At 44.2% G+C, this 19,631-nt stretch overlaps 2 protein-coding genes across 11 annotated transcripts in view; one reads left to right on the forward strand and one right to left on the reverse strand.

The window, feature by feature from the left end:
- On the reverse strand, positions 1–2,538 carry tnfa (tumor necrosis factor a (TNF superfamily, member 2)). Its single transcript, XM_064349224.1, has 3 exons — positions 1,925–2,538; positions 1,569–1,628; positions 1–1,227 (listed from the first exon to the last, which is right to left on the reverse strand). The coding sequence occupies exons 1-3, from the start codon at positions 2,109–2,111 to the stop codon at positions 791–793; spliced, it is 684 nt and encodes a 227-aa protein (XP_064205294.1). The 5' UTR covers positions 2,112–2,538; the 3' UTR covers positions 1–790.
- A 16,746-nt stretch (positions 2,539–19,284) lies between these two features.
- The window catches only part of atat1 (alpha tubulin acetyltransferase 1), a 21,045-nt gene continuing 20,698 nt past the window's right edge, over positions 19,285–19,631 (forward strand). For 2 of the 10 annotated variants that reach the window (XM_064349225.1, XM_064349229.1), the window contains exon 1: positions 19,285–19,631. This exon is cut by the window's right edge and continues 170 nt beyond it. The gene's annotated coding sequence lies outside the window, so the exon portion shown is untranslated. The other 8 variants (XM_064349235.1, XM_064349234.1, XM_064349227.1 and 5 more) reach the window with 7 other exon arrangements.

Raw genomic sequence — 19,631 nt, forward strand, 5'->3', positions numbered from 1 at the left:
TTAAATTTGATTTTAAGATTTTATTTGAGTGGTAGGTCAGTGGTTTGCTTTGCATTCCGCGACACAACAAGCAAATAAACATTCACAAATACTTCAGTCTCTTTAGAGTTTTTAAAGAAAAACAAAATACAACCGATAAATAGGATAAATATAAATAAATTCATAAATACGAAATAAATAAATAGATTCATAAACAAATAAATAAATACACAGAAACAGTGGAACGTGTACATTCATAACTGGGAAAAAACCCGTCCCTGGCCAATAACAGGGGAGAGGAAACAACCCTGCAGCAAAGGCTCATGGGAGTCCGTTTGACTTGATAAAAGTTCATTATGAAAAATCACAGTAATGTACTGTAAGGCACGGAGCGTTAACCTCCACGGTTGTTCTCATTTCTCTGACCGAAGATCGCAGTTGTTTTAATGTAAAGCAATTAAACCTTCGGTCTGAGTCTGACAGAAACACTGCAAGCGCTCCTCTCAACATGTCAGCAGTCGGTCAGTCCTTCGCCATCGCGCTCACTCGCATTATCAGTCTTTCATGGAACTCACAGTACGGTGAGCATCCATGCCAATTTTTAGCCTAAACATTAGCTTGTCTGTCGTAATAAATAGTTAATATCACACTATCCCCTCATTTTAATCATGTAAGAAGGAGGATAGCAAAAATGTCCAAGATAAATTATGTTCAAGTATCCTTACATAAAAAAGGAGGGTCCTTATAATAGATTTTTCTGATTTTCCCTTTTCGTCCTCCTCCTCCTTCCTGTTTTGCTTGTTATTCTCGTTTACAGGGTGAAGGCGCCGAAGAAGGTCTTGCCGGCCTCTCTATCCAGGGAGGACGGGTCTTTGGTGACGGTGCGGAGCCTGTCCCCCTCCAGCAGCCTGAAGACTCCGCCCAGGTAGATGCCGCTGTGCCATCTCTTGCCGCTGCCCCGTGCGCCCGCCACCTTCACGCAGGTGGGCCGCAAGGCGGACATCAGCGGCTCCCACTTGCCACCGTACGAGTCTGAGAAGCGATCCACCGCGTGGCTGATGTGCACCAGCTCGCCCGCGCCCGACTGGGTGTGGCAGTTCGTCTGGAACGACGCCTGGCTGTAGACGAAGTACAGCCCCTCCCGCGGGATCACGATCTCGTTGTTCTCCAGGTCCAGGCCCCCCTGGTAAAAGGTATGGCCCGTGTCTTTGCTCCAGAGCACCGAATATGGGGGCTTCACGTCATCCGCTGGAGAGGCAACGGACCCAAATTAATATCACTAATACACAACCATCAGTCTGTATACACACTACTGATACAGAACCACCAGTCTGTACACACTGACTGCACACTGCAGTACATTAACACTGCACTGAGAGAGAGGACTAATACAGTATATACACACTGCACTGAGAGAGAGGACTAATACAGTATATACACACTGCACTGAGAGAGAGGACTAATACAGTATATACACACTGCACTGAGAGAGAGGACTAATACAGTATATACACACTGACTGCACACTACAGTACATTAACACTGCACTAGGTTTCATTTGCACCACAGTAGCAAAAAGCTTATCTCACCTTCTAAATGAATAGCAGCTTTGTCGCTTCCAGCCAGCTCCCTGAGTTTGAGCTGCAAGCCTGGACGGGACGGAAGGAGGGGGGAAGAGAGGAGACAAGGGGTTACAACACATGAGAAAACCTCCCCTTGGGTTTTTTTTAGGGGTGCTGTAGGCCTTAACCCTTTAAGAGGGTGAGATCACAAGTATGTGATCAGAATGCTCCTAGCGGAACATTCCAATGCTGATGTCACAATCACCACTGGCAATTGAAGGCAGTGGCGTTCTAGAACACTGACTTAGAATTTTGAAGAAAAAAAAGCCCACTCTTAAAGAGGAAGAATGGTTGTAAGAGGACACAGGAAGTGGTGAACTTACCACTTCCTTCTTGGCTCTGGTCTGGATTCTGCATGCGCCAGGTGAGGAGGACGGCGGCGGCGACGCACAGCGACACGGCCAGCGCGGCGGCGGCCCATCGCCATGGCCGCGACGTGTGCCTTTGCGTCTCCAGCCCCACCTCCACGTCCAGCAGCAGCGTCTGGGACTGTTCTTTAGCGCCCTTCATCACTTTCAGATCCCGGCGAATTTCGGTCTTTTCGGTTTCAACAGCGCGTTCCGATCGGCTCTCTTCTCAAGACCCGGAGAGGGGAGAAGCCTTAAAGAGTGAGCAGGAGAATAAAACCCGGAGTCCGAAACCTGCTGGTGTCTGCGCTCGGCGGACCAGCGAGAGGAGAGGAGGAGAGGAGAGGAGAGGTGCGTTTCGTTGGAGTCCGTTCTCGGGGTAGTCCTGCTCCACTGGCGGGTTGGGCGCAGACGAGGTGCGACTGTGTTTGTCTGTGCAGTGATGTGCTGCTGACTGGTGAGATGAGGGTATATATGCAGCATGGAGGCCTGTACTGCGACAGGGAAACTCCACTCTTATGTCACCCACACTGAGGGAGAAAGAGAGAGAGAGAGGGGGAGGTCCTACATGACAGGAAGAGAACCACAAGAGACTTTTACACTCACACACACTCACACTGTACACACGCACACACACACACACACACTCTCACACATGCACACACACACAGTCACAAACACTCTCACACACACATACAAACTCACACACGCACACACACACACACTCACAAACACACACACATACACTCTCACACGCACACACACACACACATAAGACACTTTTGCTCAGGCACAGATAGACAAACGCATACTTACAGGATACTTTGCACAAGTTACGCTTTGGCAGAAATTACACTTTCACGAACTCACACACCACGCACACAGCACACACGCAGACCCCCCCCCCCCCCCGTATTTCCCTCCCCTTGTCTTTCTCTGTCCTCCCCATGATGGAAAACCTGCCGAGTTTCACCTTCTTCTTCACCTTCTTCTTTATTCCTTCTTCCCCATTTTGTTTCCCTCCAAACGAATGTGCTATTTCTGTGACACACAGGGAAAAAAAGGTGAAACCAAATGAAAACAAAATTTTTACTTTCTTTTGGGGGGGTTTCCCTAATCTTTTCTCACTTTAATTTCGACACTCTCTGAAAAGAGGCGTCTCTCCTGTTTGAGAAAGTCTAACTGGCTGTAATGAGACTTGCCAGGGGCTCTGATGAACGATAAGGTTAAACGCAGATTAATTCCCTCTAAAACCCACGGCTTTACCAGAACGCTCCTGAGAACAACTTACATCTGGTGAATGATCTTGAACTGATCTTTTATTTAGGCCAGGCAAGGAAAGTATATTTAATAGGACATTTCATATCCAGTGATAATCCGATGTGCTATACAGAGGTTATAAAAACAGATAAAATTTTATTAAAAGGGACACAAAAAAAAGGAATATACCAAAAAATATGGCGCAGGCCAAAAGTATTAGGCCACCTGTGGGGAAAAAAAGCTTTGGGTGGAGAACAATTCCGATCAGTTCTGTGCATTTATTGAATAACAAACCATAGTACAAACAGTTTTTTCTTGTTTTTTACAATAACACAAAAAGATGAGTTTCACTAGAAAATAGTCTTACACGCGATTATCCTCAAAATTGCCTCTTTTGGCTTTAATTACAAATAAACAAATTATTGGTCTATCCAATCATTTTGCAAATGGCGGGTGGGAGGGAGGTGGAGGGTTAGTTAAATCAGCTGAAATCTTATCTACCTAAGTTTTTTTAAAAAAACCACAGGTAGCCTTATATCATTTGCCTGTAGTGAAAATAAAATTGGCACTAAAGTTGCAACAAATATGGCAAAGAAAAATGAGATAAGTTTAGGTGTCTGGGGCCAAGCAAACATGTTGAGGATGTGCATCTGCCTTTTCCCAAACTTTCTTGGTCCAGTGTTGATGGTGCTTGGCCCACTGGAGTCTTTTCTTCTTGTTAACAACACGTAGCAAGGGCCTTTTCACAGATACACGTCCTTTTAGACTCGTAGATTTGCCATTTCACTGTTGTCAGGGAAAATGGTTTCTCTCTAGTTGCACTGAGTTCTTCTTGTAGTTATGGTGCAGTTTTATGATGGTTTCTTTTGCTAAACACAAAATATTGTGTGAGTGTGTACTGAACACTGCACCTGGAGATCTTAAGCTTCTTTACAATTTCTCACTGAGTCAGAGCAGCGATCAGCCATGTGGAGCAGTGGTCAGAGCAGCAGTGTGGAGCAGTGTCAGCAGCAGTGTGAGCAGTGGTAGAGCATCAGTGGGGCAGTGGTCAATTGGCTCACAGCAGGTGTGGAGCGTCAGAGCGCAGTCAGGGTCAGGCAGTGTGGAGCAGTGGTCAGAGCAGCATGTGAATGACGAGCAGCAGTGTCAGAGGAGCAGTATGGAGCAGTGGTCAGAGCAGCAGTGTGGAGCAGCGGTCCGAGCAGCAGTGTGGAGCAGTGGTCAGAGCAGCAGTGTGGAGCAGTGGTCAGAGCAGCCGTGTGGAGCAATGTCAGAGGCAGTTGGAGCAGTGGTCAGAGCGGCAGTGTGGAGCAGTGGTCAGAGCAGCCGTGTGGAGCAGCGGTCAGAGCAGCGGTATGGAGATGCGTCATGGATATTCTGCAACAGCATCTCTCACATTAAATCACTTCCTTCCCCTGTGAAAATAGGCCAGGCAGCCACAGAGACAGAAAAAGGCAGTGACTCCGCCCACTGCTTGCTGCTAGCTGCTCTTTCTGCTGCTCGCTCTGACACTGTGACCCTCTCCGTCTCGCTTTCCCCCCTTCTCTCCTCTGCTCTGGGCACCTCTCTCTCTTCCTTTCTCTCCTTCTGCAAATCCATCCTTCCTCTCTCCATCTGTCACATCAGCTCTGAAACTCATTCAAAATAAAAAATTAAAATGTAAGTTTCATCTAGAGGCCTACAGCATCATAATCTCTTGTAAAAAAATTTAAAAAATCATTTACAAAAGAAGAAACTAATTCCCTAAAATTTAAGTCCTCTGCTTTAAAAAAAAAAAAAAAGTTTTTGTTGATTCATATGTGCTGTGTGGGTGGACCTGGGGAGAGCATTCAGGACGACTATGAGTTGCTGGGTTTCAAATTTAAAAAAGAAAAAGTTTTCCTCCAGTCTTACACAAATCCCCCCCCCCCCCCACCTCCCCACCTGTACTGGGTAACTCCTCCAGGTTTCCAGGCCAACCACAGCCTAACCACGCCCCCTATTGATGTCATCGCTGGCGGAAGCGTTCGGCGGCGCTCATGGAAGCGTGCGCAACTCGGAGGTCCCTGCAGCGGGGAAGGAAAAAAACAAAATCTGTCCCTCAAAACTGACTCTATCACAACGGAGGGGGGAGGGGGGAACGTTACAACTAGGATCTGTCCCCTCTCTCAAAAATTCCCATCTTCTGCTCTTAATCATGCAATGCGCTGGAGTGTTTGCTCGATCATGTGCGTTTCTGATGAAATCACATGGTGCGGCTGTGAACTCAGCACGTGGATCCTTTGTGCAAGTGTTTCACTGTGGGGACGGGAGTTTTATCTTTTTTTTACTATTAAAGCGAGCAGGTTAATTGGCTGGAACAGATCCAGTTAAAGCAGTCCTCCAGGACTGGAGCTGTAGGCCTCTGCTCAATGGCAGCAGTGGCAGAATGGACTGGGGGCTGAATACACTGGTGTGTCTGCACAGGGTAGAGCCACTCAAACCAGTAAAGAGAAAAAATTGCAATGGGAAAATGAGGCAGTCGGGCGAAATGAAATTTCACATAAATTGAACTAAACATGAATTATCTGACCTGCTTCCCAAAATGATGTAACTTGTGAGAAACGTTAAATTAGTGGGTGAAGATCTACTCCTCAAAATTGCGTTTAGTGATTTCTCCTTGTGTAGATTGTGTAATGATTGCATCTCCAAAGCCAAAGAAGTAAGAGCACCCGTGGCAGCACCGTTGCGACCTCACTGTGGACTGGTACCCACAGAGGCTATAATAAGAACAGAGGAGGGCCTGTGACTAATAATGAGGAAGTAAGTGACAAGATAAAGAAGAAAAAGATTATTCATGCCACCGTGGGAATGTTAGACCAGTTAATGAAAAAATATATTTATTTATGTCACAAACACAAGTCGGAAAGTCCTTTTCTAACGCCTTTACCAACATTAGGCTGCGGCCCCCTAAAACCTTATCAGTCATTAATTGATCTGTCAACCAATGAATCAATCTATTGTACCATCTATGGTCTTGGGCAAAATCCTAAGTTCTTAAAAGTAGTTAGTAAGTAGTTAGGAATCGTAATGAGTAATTCAGTAAGCAGGCAGACACACGCACAGACACACACACACACACACACACACACACACCCAAGCACCTCGGTGACTGCTTAATCATGAGGGTTTAATGTGATGACCTCATTTCTGTCACTGTGGCAAACACGGAAAGAAGATGGTGTTCACATTGTCATTCATGAACTTCCAACCACCCCCCCCCACACACACACGCCACACACACCACAACACACGCGTGGGAGCCCCCTGGGGCAGATGGCTTTCCCCAAATTTGCATATGGATTGCAGTCCGGCTATAATGCCCCCCTCCAGAGGCCCTAGGGGGAGGGAGGGGGGGGGGGGGGGTTAGGGTTATGGTTAGAATGGGGGGGGGGGGGGGTTGAGAGGTGGAACTGCTTTCATGTGATACTGAAGAATGTATCATGAGCCCTGTGGAAGAATGCAGTCACAGTACCCAGCACTGCGCCATGATGGAGGAAGTATCCCCCATCTAACCACAATCCCTCACTCCCTGATAATAATTACAACTAAGATAAATAGAATTATAATTATATACAGGATATATATAGAAATGCTATATATATAGAAATATATTTAGAAATGCCACATATTATGGATATATATATATATATATATATATATACAGTACTGTGCAAAAGTCTTAGGCACCCTAGATTTTAAAATATAATATATAGTATATATTTGGTTTTAGATGTTTATTTTTTGTTTTCTGCATAAGTGTGTCAGTAGAAAAGAGCAAATTTGAGATTTCCAAACATGAATTTTCCAAAAAATGAAATTTTACAGATACATTTTTGTATTTTGTTAAATAAAGTAATATTTTAAGTAACAGACTACTTTTTAGATAAAAACTTGATCAAGGGTCTCTGGGATTACCTGGAGAGCCAGAAGCAAGCAAAACAGCCAAAATCTGCAGAAGAACTGTGGCAAGTTTTCCAAAATGCTTTGAACAACCTACCAGCCGATTTTATTATAAAACTGCCGGACAGTGTACCTAAGAGAACTGATGTAGTTTTAAAGGCAAAGGGTGGTCATACCAAACATTGATTTTATTTAGTTTTTAACTATTTACTGCTCTTTATATTATTTTTTCGATATTTATAACCTTTCATTTCATTATTTCTGAAAGCATCTTAGCTGTACAGCATTTTTTTACAGGTGCCTAAGACTTTTGCACAGTACTGTATATATACAGTATATGTATATGAGACAGAGAGAGAGAGATGGCAAAAATTAAGAAAACACTTAATTTAAAACTTTTAGTTGTGCTGTTTTTCTGTTGTAATCTGTAAAAATGTGTTTGAAACACTCATTTCCTTGACCAGGAGTGGAAATGACCTTCAGCAGTCTGAAATAAAGTATACAAGCCTAAAAATAAAAAAGTAAGATAAGTTAGACTTATCAATTATGCATGTATGGACTAATACAAATAGGAAGGTGTAATAGTATTACTTGTTTAACACACATGCTCTTTTCTTCATTTTTGTTTTACATTTATTATATGTTGCATTTATTGTGGCAAAAAACGCTAATCGTCAAACGATGTTTAGAAATGTTGTATTTCTATTTGAGGAGGAATGGGTGAAACTTCTATCAAAAAATGTATTGCAAAAGAAGAGCTTTATTTATTGCTAATTTGAACTCTGAAATGTTTTAGTTGGATGGTGAAATTGCATTATTTTTGTCCACATACAGTGCTTGATTTTGTAATGACATTTTGTCAGTGAGAGTGGAACATAATGTTCAGGGTACTGAGCTTCTGCTGGAAAGATTCCTGGGTCTGATTGGCTGCTGAGGTGTTGCCCCTGCAGCCTCGAGCTGGGCAATGGTTCTGTAAAACATCCAGCTATGCAAATAGCAACAAAAAAATAACATGTGAAATGTGCAAAGTTACTGGTGACAGAAATGTCTGTGAATGTCATTTGAAAAAAAGGCACTCTACAGGGCTTTGGGGTTTGCCTGTTTCTGTGTTCCTGTGCATGGAAGCGCCTGTGCCGATAAAGTTTTGTGCTATTGGAAACTAAGCAGTGGAGAATGGGGGGAACACGCACGGCTCCCCGTACGCGGCTCCTGTGCTCTTGCCCCGTTTCCTGGAAACGAGGGAGAGGGTTCTGAGAAGAGAGAGGGCGCAGATGAAGCTCTACGAGTTCACACCTCGGCAGCTTGGTGGCTTTGACTGGGCCCGTTCTCATGGTTACTGCCTCTCTCGATCTGTGTCTGCCCTCTCTCTATCTCTCTCTCCCTCTCTATCTCTCTCTGCCCTCTCTTTATCTCTCTCTGCCCTCTCTCTATCTCCTTGTCCTCTCCCTATCTCTATCTCTCTAAATTCAAATTCAAATTGCTTTATTGGCAGGAAATACATACGTACATATTGCCAAAGCATCATAGATCAATTCAAACTACATATATACAGTGAAATACTAATAACAGTGAACATTCTATAAACAAAAAACAGAACAGTAACAATATTAATGTTCAATAAATAAATAAATAATTATAATTATGTAGGATTGTCACTCAGTGTCCCTCAGGTTATGGCAAGCTGAGACATATTGAGCTGCAATTGGGGCTGTTGGTCCTTGTCGTAAAAGGACTGCACATTTTTCATTCTTTGATAAAGATTGGAAGTTTTTTATAATTTTTGAAAATTTGTGGTAATATATTTTTCTTATATTTGTATATTTTGTACAGTTCTCGCTCTCTCGCTCTCTCGCACCAGCTCGGTGTGGCAGCAGGTCATGTGACCTCACTGGCAGAGCAGTCCTCAGATGTGGGATGTGTGGTTAAGATTGCAGGCGTGCAGACCAGAGCGATGGTAATGGGTGAGGTCAAAGGGCAGAGGGGCGGAGTCTCGGGTCATGCAGGATGGCTGTGGGTGGGAGGAGAGTTCTGGGGGAGACTGAGAGTACAGGTGTAGAGGAGTGGCATTCTGAAAGGCCTTTTGTCTTTAAAAGAAAGAAGCAGGGAGAACCCCTGTTTCCCTGTGATTCCATTACCATTTTAGCCTTTCAGTCTCACTCCACACACACACACACACACACACACACACACACACACACCCACAACATCACACACACACACACACACACCTCACACACACACACACGCTCACACACACACCACACACCCTCACACACACACACACACACCTCACACACAACACCACCCACCACACACACACACACACACACGCTACACACACACACACACACACGCTCACACACAACACACACACTCACACACACAACACCCACCACACACACACACACCTCACACACACACACCACACACACACCACACACACCACACACACCACACACACACACACACCCTCACACACACACACACACCACACACACACCTCACACACACACACACACACACGCTACACACACACCTCACACACACACACCTCACACACACACACACACACACACACACAACACCACACACACACAACACACACCTACACACACACACACACAACACACACACACACACCACACACACAACACACCCACACACACACACACACACACACACACACACACACACCCTCCACACACACACACACACACACACACACACACACACAACACACACACACACACACACACACACACAACACACCTCACACACCACACACACACACACCTCACACACACACACACACACAACACATACGCACACACACCCACACACACACACACACACACACGCTACCACACACACACACACATACACATACACACACACCCTCACACACACACATACACACACGCTCACACACACACACACACGCATACACATACACACACACACACACACACACACACCCTCACACACACACACACACACACGCTCACACACATACACACGCTCACACACACACACACACACCCTCACACACACACACACGCTCACACACATACACACGCTCACACATACACACACACACATACACACATACACACACACGCTCACTACCACGACTACAACAACACTCAACACATACACACACACACACGCTCACACACACAACACACACGCTCCAACACACACACACCCAACACCTCACCAACACAACACAACAACACACCACACAACCACCTCACACAACACACACACAAAATACAAAACACTACAAACGCTCAACAACACACAACACTCCATACAACCCTAACACAACACAACAACACCAAATCTCAGCTCACACACACACAGTCACACATACACCTCACACAACACACACACCAAACACACCATCACACAACACCCTATACACAACAGACGCTCACACAACACCTTCACACACACCACACACCTCACACACACCACAAAACACACACACATCCACACACACACACTACACACGCTCAGACACACACAACACCACACAAACACACCCTCAACACACCACACACACAACAGAGTCACACACTACACACGCTACACACACACACACACACACACAAAACACACCATCAACAAACCACACCACGCTCACACCTTTTACACACGCTCACACACACACCACGATCACAAACACACACCCTAAACACAGACAACAACACAATCCCTCACACACATACCACACGCTACACCCTCACACACACACACAACAACACGCTCACACAAACACACACAGCCTCACAACACATACACACGCTCACACACACACCACACATACACATACACACACACAACACCACAAAAAAAACACACCCTCACACACATACACACGCTCACACACACACACAACACAAACACACCCTCACACACACACACACACGCTCACACACATACACACGCTCACACACACACACACACATACACATACACACACACACACAAACACACCCTCACACACACATACACACACGCTCACACACACACACCCTCACACACACACACACACCATCACACACACACACACACACACACACACACTCACACACACACACACACACACACTCAAACACACACACACGTTCACACACATACACACACACACACACACACACACAAACACACACCCAAACACACACACACTATACCCAAACACACACACAAACACATACTCACACACTCACTCACACACACACACACACGCACACATACACCCAAACACACACTCTCACACACACATACCCAAACACATACACACACACCCAAACACACAGTCTCACACACACATACCCAAACACATACACACACACCCAAACACACACACACACAAGTGCACACTCTTACACACTTCACATAATCATACACGTTTATTTGCCTTATAGTTTTCCAAATACGGATTAAGCATTTGTTTGGAGTGAATTATCAAAGTTTTCTGGAGAATAAAAGAATATTCATTTTGACAATGAAACGCAGGGAAATTCTTGATGTCCAAAGAAAACTTTTTTTTTTTTTGGAAGATACCATGTTGTCCTTTGGCCCACCAGAAATGACATAAACATATTTACCCCCACTGAATACCAACGGCAGGCCTGTGCAGTGCACTACTGTGTACTCTCCAGCATTTCAGTACTACAGTGAATAGACATTGGTGCATTGTTGCATCACAGGACACATGACTTTCTTGAGTTTTTGTTTCATTACCAAAATGCTGAACTGAAAATGTCGGCCAAGTGTCTCTCAACCCGTCAGTCTGATCATTTAAAGGCGACATTTGGTTCTTTTTTTTCTTTAGTTTAATTTCTTTGTACTTGGAAAAGAAAAGACGGGGCAGTAATCTAAAATGATCCAAGATTCTGTGGAACTGCAGTAATCTCACATTCTGTCTTCCCTACTAGTATAAATCAGGATAAGGAAGCTGACTGACTTGGGAAGTCCACGGAAGGTTCCGGAAGAAGCGTGGTTTTGAGGTAATATTAGGGGTGTCACAGTGGGGAGGGTGGGGGTACTGGAACTGAGTACCCAGGGCCCCAAAGCAGGCGGGGGGGGGCTCGAAAGGCCTGGTCTAAAAAGTTTGCTTTGCTCTATAATATTAAGAGGGCCCCATAGAGACTGCATATGCACTGGGCCCAGCATTTTATTTCTCCAAGCACAGGTAAATATTCAAGGAACACCTGAGAATGTTCTGTCTTGTCTGTCTGCCAGTCTGCCCCCCCCCCCCATATCAATCCCCCCCTCTCCTATCTCAGTCCCCCCTCTCTCTGTTTCTGTCCCACCCTCTCTTCCCCTCTGCGGTTCCCTCCGGTCTCTAAAAAAGAGAAGTGCGGTGGGTTACCCCTGGTCCTCCCAGGAAAGGGAAGTGAAATTTGAAACGTTAGTTGAGAGAAAACCGAGAGGAAATTAAATGAAGTGAAAGAATGTAAAAGAAAAGGAAACTTTTTACTTTTTATTTTTAGGCTCTCAGTCATGCATTAGGAATATTCACAGCCGGGGGGAACAAACAAACAAAAAGAAACTCACACAGGAGATTAAAAACAAAGAGCCTTGTTATCACTGTTGGAATCATTGGATACGGAGCTTTCCAGGTGTTTACCATGTCAGTTTAAACACGTACTGAGCAAACATGGATACAAGGCGCATATATGCCAAACGGAGCCCTCCACCCGGCCTGGCATGGAACAGCCGTTACCACGGGAAATAACATCCCAGCATGCACAGGGTCGTGTCTGAAATGCTGGACAGGTCTTCCCCCCCATCCCCCCATAATTTTAGCTAGCATGGCTGCAAGAAGAGATGGCAGTTACCGGGACATATTTCATCCTATTTCACTGACAAAGGAGGCCCAAGTCTGGATTAACCGCCTTCACCAGCTGCTGTTTATGTTTCTTTTGTTTACTGCCTGTGTACACCACGCACATACATGCAGGTTTCATTTCTAAAGGGACTTCATCACATTTTTCAACAGAATATTTGACTGATGATTAAAAGAGTCTAAGTTATGGGAAAATGTTGATTGTGCCCCACAATTTTTTATAAATTTTTTTTGCGCACTGCAGTTGAACAGTCATTACAGCAGTCATAACTTCCAGAAGCTTTTCCACCCACTAGGTCATCAAAGAGAAGTTACGGTTTGCGAAATGAGTTTCCTGTTCCTCCCCAAGCTTCAGCCAGCATTACCTCACGGGTCAGTGGCTTGCATTGCTTCTGCCAGGTTGGAGCCCTGTGTAACAAGAAGCAGCATCCTGATTGGTTGGAAAAAGTAACCGAAAGTCGGTTCATCGGCAAAGCGTATCACTAGAATTTAGGCAGACTCGTCTCCTACGAGTGCATCAGCCTGATCAGGCTCATCATGCCATTGTCTTAAAAACTGGAGGAATTGGAGAACTAAGCGAGGTTTGGATACAAGCACCATTTCCTGTCCTCTGTTTCCGGTCCCTCACTGGCTTCAGTTGCAGGTTGTAAATAACAAAATAGCACAAACAGAAATACTGCACAAAGCACAGAAATGGGACACAGAATGCTATTAGGCCTATTTTTGATGTTGCCGGTGATTGTGTGGGTAATGTTGTTGATGATGATGATGACATTGATAGCACTCAAAGAATCATACGATGCTTTGGTTTATCTTATTAGTTATATGTATGTGTGGATTTTTTCATTGTGTAATGTCAGTTTAATGTCAATTGTGTATACCTGTATCTGTCTTACGGTGGTGGTCTTTGGAAAATTAAAAAATTTAAAATTTAATCAAACAGCCTGTAGAAACATCATGTTTAACAGCTCAGTAGCCGGAATGACAGGGTTGAGCATTTTAAAGAACTGCTGGACATGGCTGTCATGTGATTTATGAAATGGCTGAACCTGAGTGACCTCACCTTCAGTGAGGGTTGGTCAGTGAGGACTCGCCGAGTGCTTCCTGTGAATGCAGCCAATCTCTTCATCAGGCTTTCCTTACAGCCAATCAGCTACAGTCATTAGAAAACTGTTCAGAATTTTTAGGCTTCTTAGAATTAACATAATTAGAGTTCGTTTTTTGGCCATTTTTCTTTGTCTTTGAACTAATTAAATTTACATAAATGGTCTAGCCTTAATGAACAGTTGTCCGCTAAATTGCTAAAAAATAAAATAAAATAAAAAGTAATATTGTTCCAAAGGAATCACTTGCCCTCCAGCACATAACTTAGGGTGTGAATGTGGGACATTTATGCTACACAGACATGCAGAGCTATGTGTGAACATCAGGAGGTTTTAAGAAAAAGGTTTCTAGTTTCCTGACACTGTCCAAAGACAGGTAGGCCAGCTGGAGACTCTAAATTTCCCATAGGTATGAGTGTGTGAGTGAATGGTGTGTGTGTGCCCTGCAATAGATTGGCAGCCTGTCCAGGGTGTATTCCTGCGTCTCGCCCAGTGCATGCTGGGATAGGCTCCAGCACCTCCCACGACCCTGCCCAGGATAAGCGGGTGTAGATAATGGATGGTCCCTGCCCAGGATAAGTGAGTATAGATAATGAATGGACCCTGCCCAGGATAAGTGGGTATAGATAATGGATGGGCCTTGTCCAGGATAAGCGGGTATAGATAATGGATGGACTCTGCCCAGGATAAGTGGGTATAGATAATGGATGGACCCTGCCCAGGATAAGTGGGTATAGATAATGGATGGACCCAGCCCAGGAACAAGCGTGTTGGAAAATGGATGGACGGACAGCTGGAATCATTCCGCGTTAGATATCAAAGACCTCTAATTTTAAGAACAAATGGCAATCTGCAAATAATTTGGGGGCTGCAATTATGGCTGGAACAAAAATGGGCGTAGACACACAGGTCAGAGGTCAAGATGAGATCCCCCCCCAGGCTGGCTCGCTGAACAGCATGCTGGGAAACAGTGTGCCGGCCACGGGTTCCAGGCGGAGCGGAGATGAAGTCAGGGGAAGGCGCAGGTGTGTGCAGTGAGGTAGCGAGATTAAAAACAAAGAGGGGGAATTTGGAGTTCTGACTAACCTGAAACCAATCCTGTGGTTTCCTGTTTTGTCAAGGTAAGCTTGTAAGCGCAGTGGAGTTTTCAGGGGAGGTATATTCATCCACGGAGGTCTCAGGTATTCGTTTGATAAGAATCTACTGTTTAATCACACACTTTTCTTTGTTAATGACAAATTATTATCTTTTTGTTTTAACTGGTTTGAGAAATATATGAGTTATACTAGTGGTTATGGCAGTAGTATCAGTTGTACGGCAATAATAGTAAACTGTGTATATTAATGTTGAAGTAATAGTAGTGGTACTCTAATACTAGTAGTATGAGCCATGTAAGTCAATGTACACTATTGGCAGTATTGGATACTGCACAGAAGCAGTGACCTTTGTTATTATTAAACAGCAGGTGTAGTGGTCTGTAGGTAGTACTGATATTACTTATTTGTATTAATTATAAGTAGTAGTACTCTCCTAGTAGCAGTAGTATAAACTGTTGTTTAGTAACAGAAATAGCAGCTCTGTTGAATAGTACAAGTCGTATAGTAGTAGTGATTGTTGTAAAGGAGTAGTACCAGTGGTAGTAATAATTTAAGTAGGAGAGCAATAGTGGTATAGTCATACTCGGCCTACTACTAATAGTATTTTTGTGGCAGTGATGGTAACAGTGATGGTAGTATTATAGTACTACTCTCATTTTAATACCATTGTTCTAATGTAGTAGAAGCAATAGAAATTGCTATTGTTAGAAATATTTGTAGTAATGGTGAAAGTAACGCTACTGCAGAAATGATTAATTAAGCGCACTTTTAAAGAAACTGTAAATAAAACGGGATTTTTTATGTGCCCCCCTTTCTGCTGGGGTTTTCTTATAACTGGAGGAGGTTGAGAACGAATGCTTTGAAGTTCAAAAAAAAAAAAAAAACTTCCACCACAGTGTACGTGATGACCTACTCAGGAATTCACAGGTCTCAGTTCTATCTCACACACACACAAACACACGCACACACACACACACCCACACACAAACACACATACACACACACAAACATACACACAAACACACACTCATGCAAACACACACTTTATACCCGCTGATGTTCTGACTAGTTAGTTATCTGCATTTGTACTTATTTGGAGATTACAGTGGCCCTGCTAGCAGAAATGAGGCATATAGTGCCCCCTTGTGAGGATATAGTGCCCCCTTGTGGTGAACGTGAATTATTTATGAAATGCTGCTGTGAAAAGCTGTTGATAACCTCGTTACATGTATCTCTTTTCAGGGGAACTCACAGTACTTTTAAAATAAAAAAACCCTTTCACACGGACGGCTCATTTCTGCAATTCTTTGGGACAAGATCCAGATCCTCCCTCAAAGCAAGACCCCGTCTGTTTCTCCAAACTTTTTAGGACTCCTAAAATGGCCTTCCTCTGGCTGAGGGCCATAAAGGTGTCCCTCTTTTAACCGCTTCCTCGACAGGCTAAATTCAGTAGCTATTTAATACACTAGTATAAGGGGAACATATCACAGTGACCTCAATAGATCATATGATCAGATCATACTGATAACAGATCAATATGAGTCTTGTAGCCACTCCTGTTAATAGCAGCACTTGACAGTTTCACTGATCATGATTGTTGTATTGTTGTTGCGTAGCAGGGCTCCCCTGTAAAAAGAGACCTTGGTCTCCGTGGGACTACCCTGGTTAAATAAAGGTTAAATAAAATAAAAATTCTTAATTATGGGACTCATGGGAAAACAGGAGAAGGAGAACATGAGCCAATGGGCTGAGATGTGTGGTAAATGGGCTGCATTTATACAGTGCTTTTATCCAAAGCGCTTTACAATTGATGCCTCTCATTCACCCATTCACACAAACACTCACACACCAATGGTGAAAGGCTGCCATGCAAGGTACCAATCAGCTTGTTGGAAGCAATTAGGGGTTAGGTGTCTTGCTCAGGGACACTTCGACACCTCCTGAGCTATGTCGCCCCATAGTGTGTGGACAGGAGAACCCCAGACACTGGCAGAATGGACCGGAGAACCCCAGACACTGGCAGAGTGGACAGGAGAACCCCGGACACTAAGCATGGGAGAATGGACAGGAGAACCCCGGACACTAAGCATGGGAGAATGGACAGGAGAACCCCGGACACTAAGCATGGGAGAATGGACAGGAGAACCCCTGGCATTAAGCATGGGAGAATGGACAGGAGAACCCCGGACACTAAGCATGGGAGAATGGACAGGAGAACCCCGGACACTAAGCATGGGAGAATGGACAGGAGAACCCCGGACACTAAGCATGGGAGAATGGACAGGAGAACCCCTGGCATTAAGCATGGGAGAATGGACAGGAGAACCCCTGGCATTAAGCATGGCAGAGTGGACAGGAGAACCCCGGACACTAAGCATGGGAGAATGGACAGGAGAACCCTGGACACTAAGCATGGGAGAATGGACAGGAGAACCCCTGGCATTAAGCATGGGAGAATGGACAGGAGAACCCTAGACACTAAGCATGGGAGAATGGATGGGAGAACCCCGGACACTAAGCATGGGAGAATGGGCAGGAGAACCCCGGACACTAAGCATGGGAGAATGTGGGAGTTTTTACTCAAGGTTTTATCTGCGCTAAGGGGGTATGTGACATTCCAGCTGTTTATAAAACCAGTATCAGGCCTCCAGGACCATCCAGTCTCATACACACACACACACACAAACATACACAGAGAGGGGGGGGGGGGAGAATTACACTGCTGACAGGTCTTCAGAGAATAAAACGTGTGTGTATGTGAGTAAGTGTGTGTGAGTGTGGGGGCGGTGTTCTGTAAGTTTTGGCAACTGAAGGAGGCCAATCAGATATGCTGGCATACTATGCAGGATTTCTGTCCCTGCTCTGCTCCTGTCTTTACACTCAAAAACATCTCCTCATCCCTTTGTTCTTAGCCCCGCCTACTCCCCTGAGATACTGAAGCTAACTAGCTTGTCAGTAGCTGTACAAATCATATTGCAGACTGTTGGAATCAGGTCTCTTTTAGGCGGTCACTGGGCTGGAATAAACACAGCAATAGCTGCATTCATACCAGTCAGGCAGTCACAAGTATTCCAAAATGCTGAACCGACATATCCGATTGAAAAAACTCTCACTTCGCTATCGTGTGCAACAAAGTTAGAGGGTAGCCAGCTTTAGCTTAGTGGTGATACAAAGGACCTGTGCCATGCAATGTGTGTCTCAGACCAAGGATACTGGTCCGTGAAGTCAAACTGCAGTCATATGCGGAAAAATACCTAACTTATACGGGATAGTCAGATTTTTAGACTGGTGGACTCACACCGATTACCCAGCTAATAGTGCAATAGACCTGGTTTCTGACATGTATTTATAATGGCCTTATGAAACAATACCATGGCCTTGTAGTATGTTTCTGCTGCTCTTGTGATTATTATTATTATTATTATTATTATTATTATTATCTTTTAAAAGGTGAGGGCAGTGACCATAATAAGCAAAAGAGTAACAAGAACCACAGCACATCACATAGAAATTAAAAAAGAATATTTAAAAAAGCAAATATAAATTTGTAAGGTAAGTCTCTTTCTCTATCGAGAACATTTACAAGCCTATACAACATAAGAACCGTTTCAAGACTTCACTGAAAATTGCTTATTGACTAGTCGTAGTCACAAATATGTGGATGGTGGAAACTCTTGGCTTTCATGTAATGTTAGATGTACAGCAAACTGAAAACGTGCCGTGTGACTTCTAATTTTACTTGTCATATATCTTTGTTTTGACTTGTGTTCGTGTAAGTATATTTTCTGGATGATAATATGTGCAAATGCATACGGTTTTGCGCACTTATAGTATATATATATATATATATATATATATATATATATATATATAATAGTAATTTGTAGGCACCGTCCTCCTGTACCGACTGTGCCCATCCCTGTTCACACCTACTTATCAGTCGGGGTTGCTACGTAAAGGTGAAGGCGGATGTTTGGTCGTTGTCAAGAGGAAGCGGAAAAACCGGCGCCGTATTTAACAGTGATGTTGCGCAATAGGAACACTCTGCGAGGTGCACATTTAAAGAAATCTATTAAGCACTGACAAAATAGCATTTATTGTGATACTTATACCAATATAATAGCGGCATAGTCGGAAAACACACTGCGAGGTAGTGCGGTGGACCATATAATTTTTTAAGGTCGTTGTTTTAGTTATTTTACGTTAGACAGATACGCTGCTTGCAAGGGCTCTTCCCAAAGCCGTGCGACACAATGGGCAGACAAGGAAAGCATTGATACATAATTAGGAACGCAAATCGCCCTCGGTAGCCGGCTACCAAGAATGCGAAAATGGCAACAGTGCATTGATTTATGCATGGAGTCGTTTAGCAAGTGTTAGTTGTAGCTGTATCCTTCTCACGGTTAACGTGCCGCTAGTTATTTTTCAAAAATAGGCTTATTTGC

Source organism: Anguilla rostrata, chromosome 8, assembly GCF_018555375.3.
Source record: "Anguilla rostrata isolate EN2019 chromosome 8, ASM1855537v3, whole genome shotgun sequence".
Taxonomy (NCBI): domain Eukaryota; kingdom Metazoa; phylum Chordata; class Actinopteri; order Anguilliformes; family Anguillidae; genus Anguilla; species Anguilla rostrata.

Excerpts from the sequence above, each read along its gene's own strand:
- tnfa (XM_064349224.1), bottom strand. The coding sequence starts at position 2,111 with ATGAAGGGCGCTAAAGAACAGTCCCAGACGCTGCTGCTGGACGTGGAG. Across the intron at positions 1,629-1,924 it reads CCAGAGCCAAGAAGGAAGTG|GCTTGCAGCTCAAACTCAGG; the intron begins GTAAGTTCACCA and ends CGTCCCGTCCAG. Across the intron at positions 1,228-1,568 it reads AGCTGCTATTCATTTAGAAG|CGGATGACGTGAAGCCCCCA; the intron begins GTGAGATAAGCT and ends TTGCCTCTCCAG.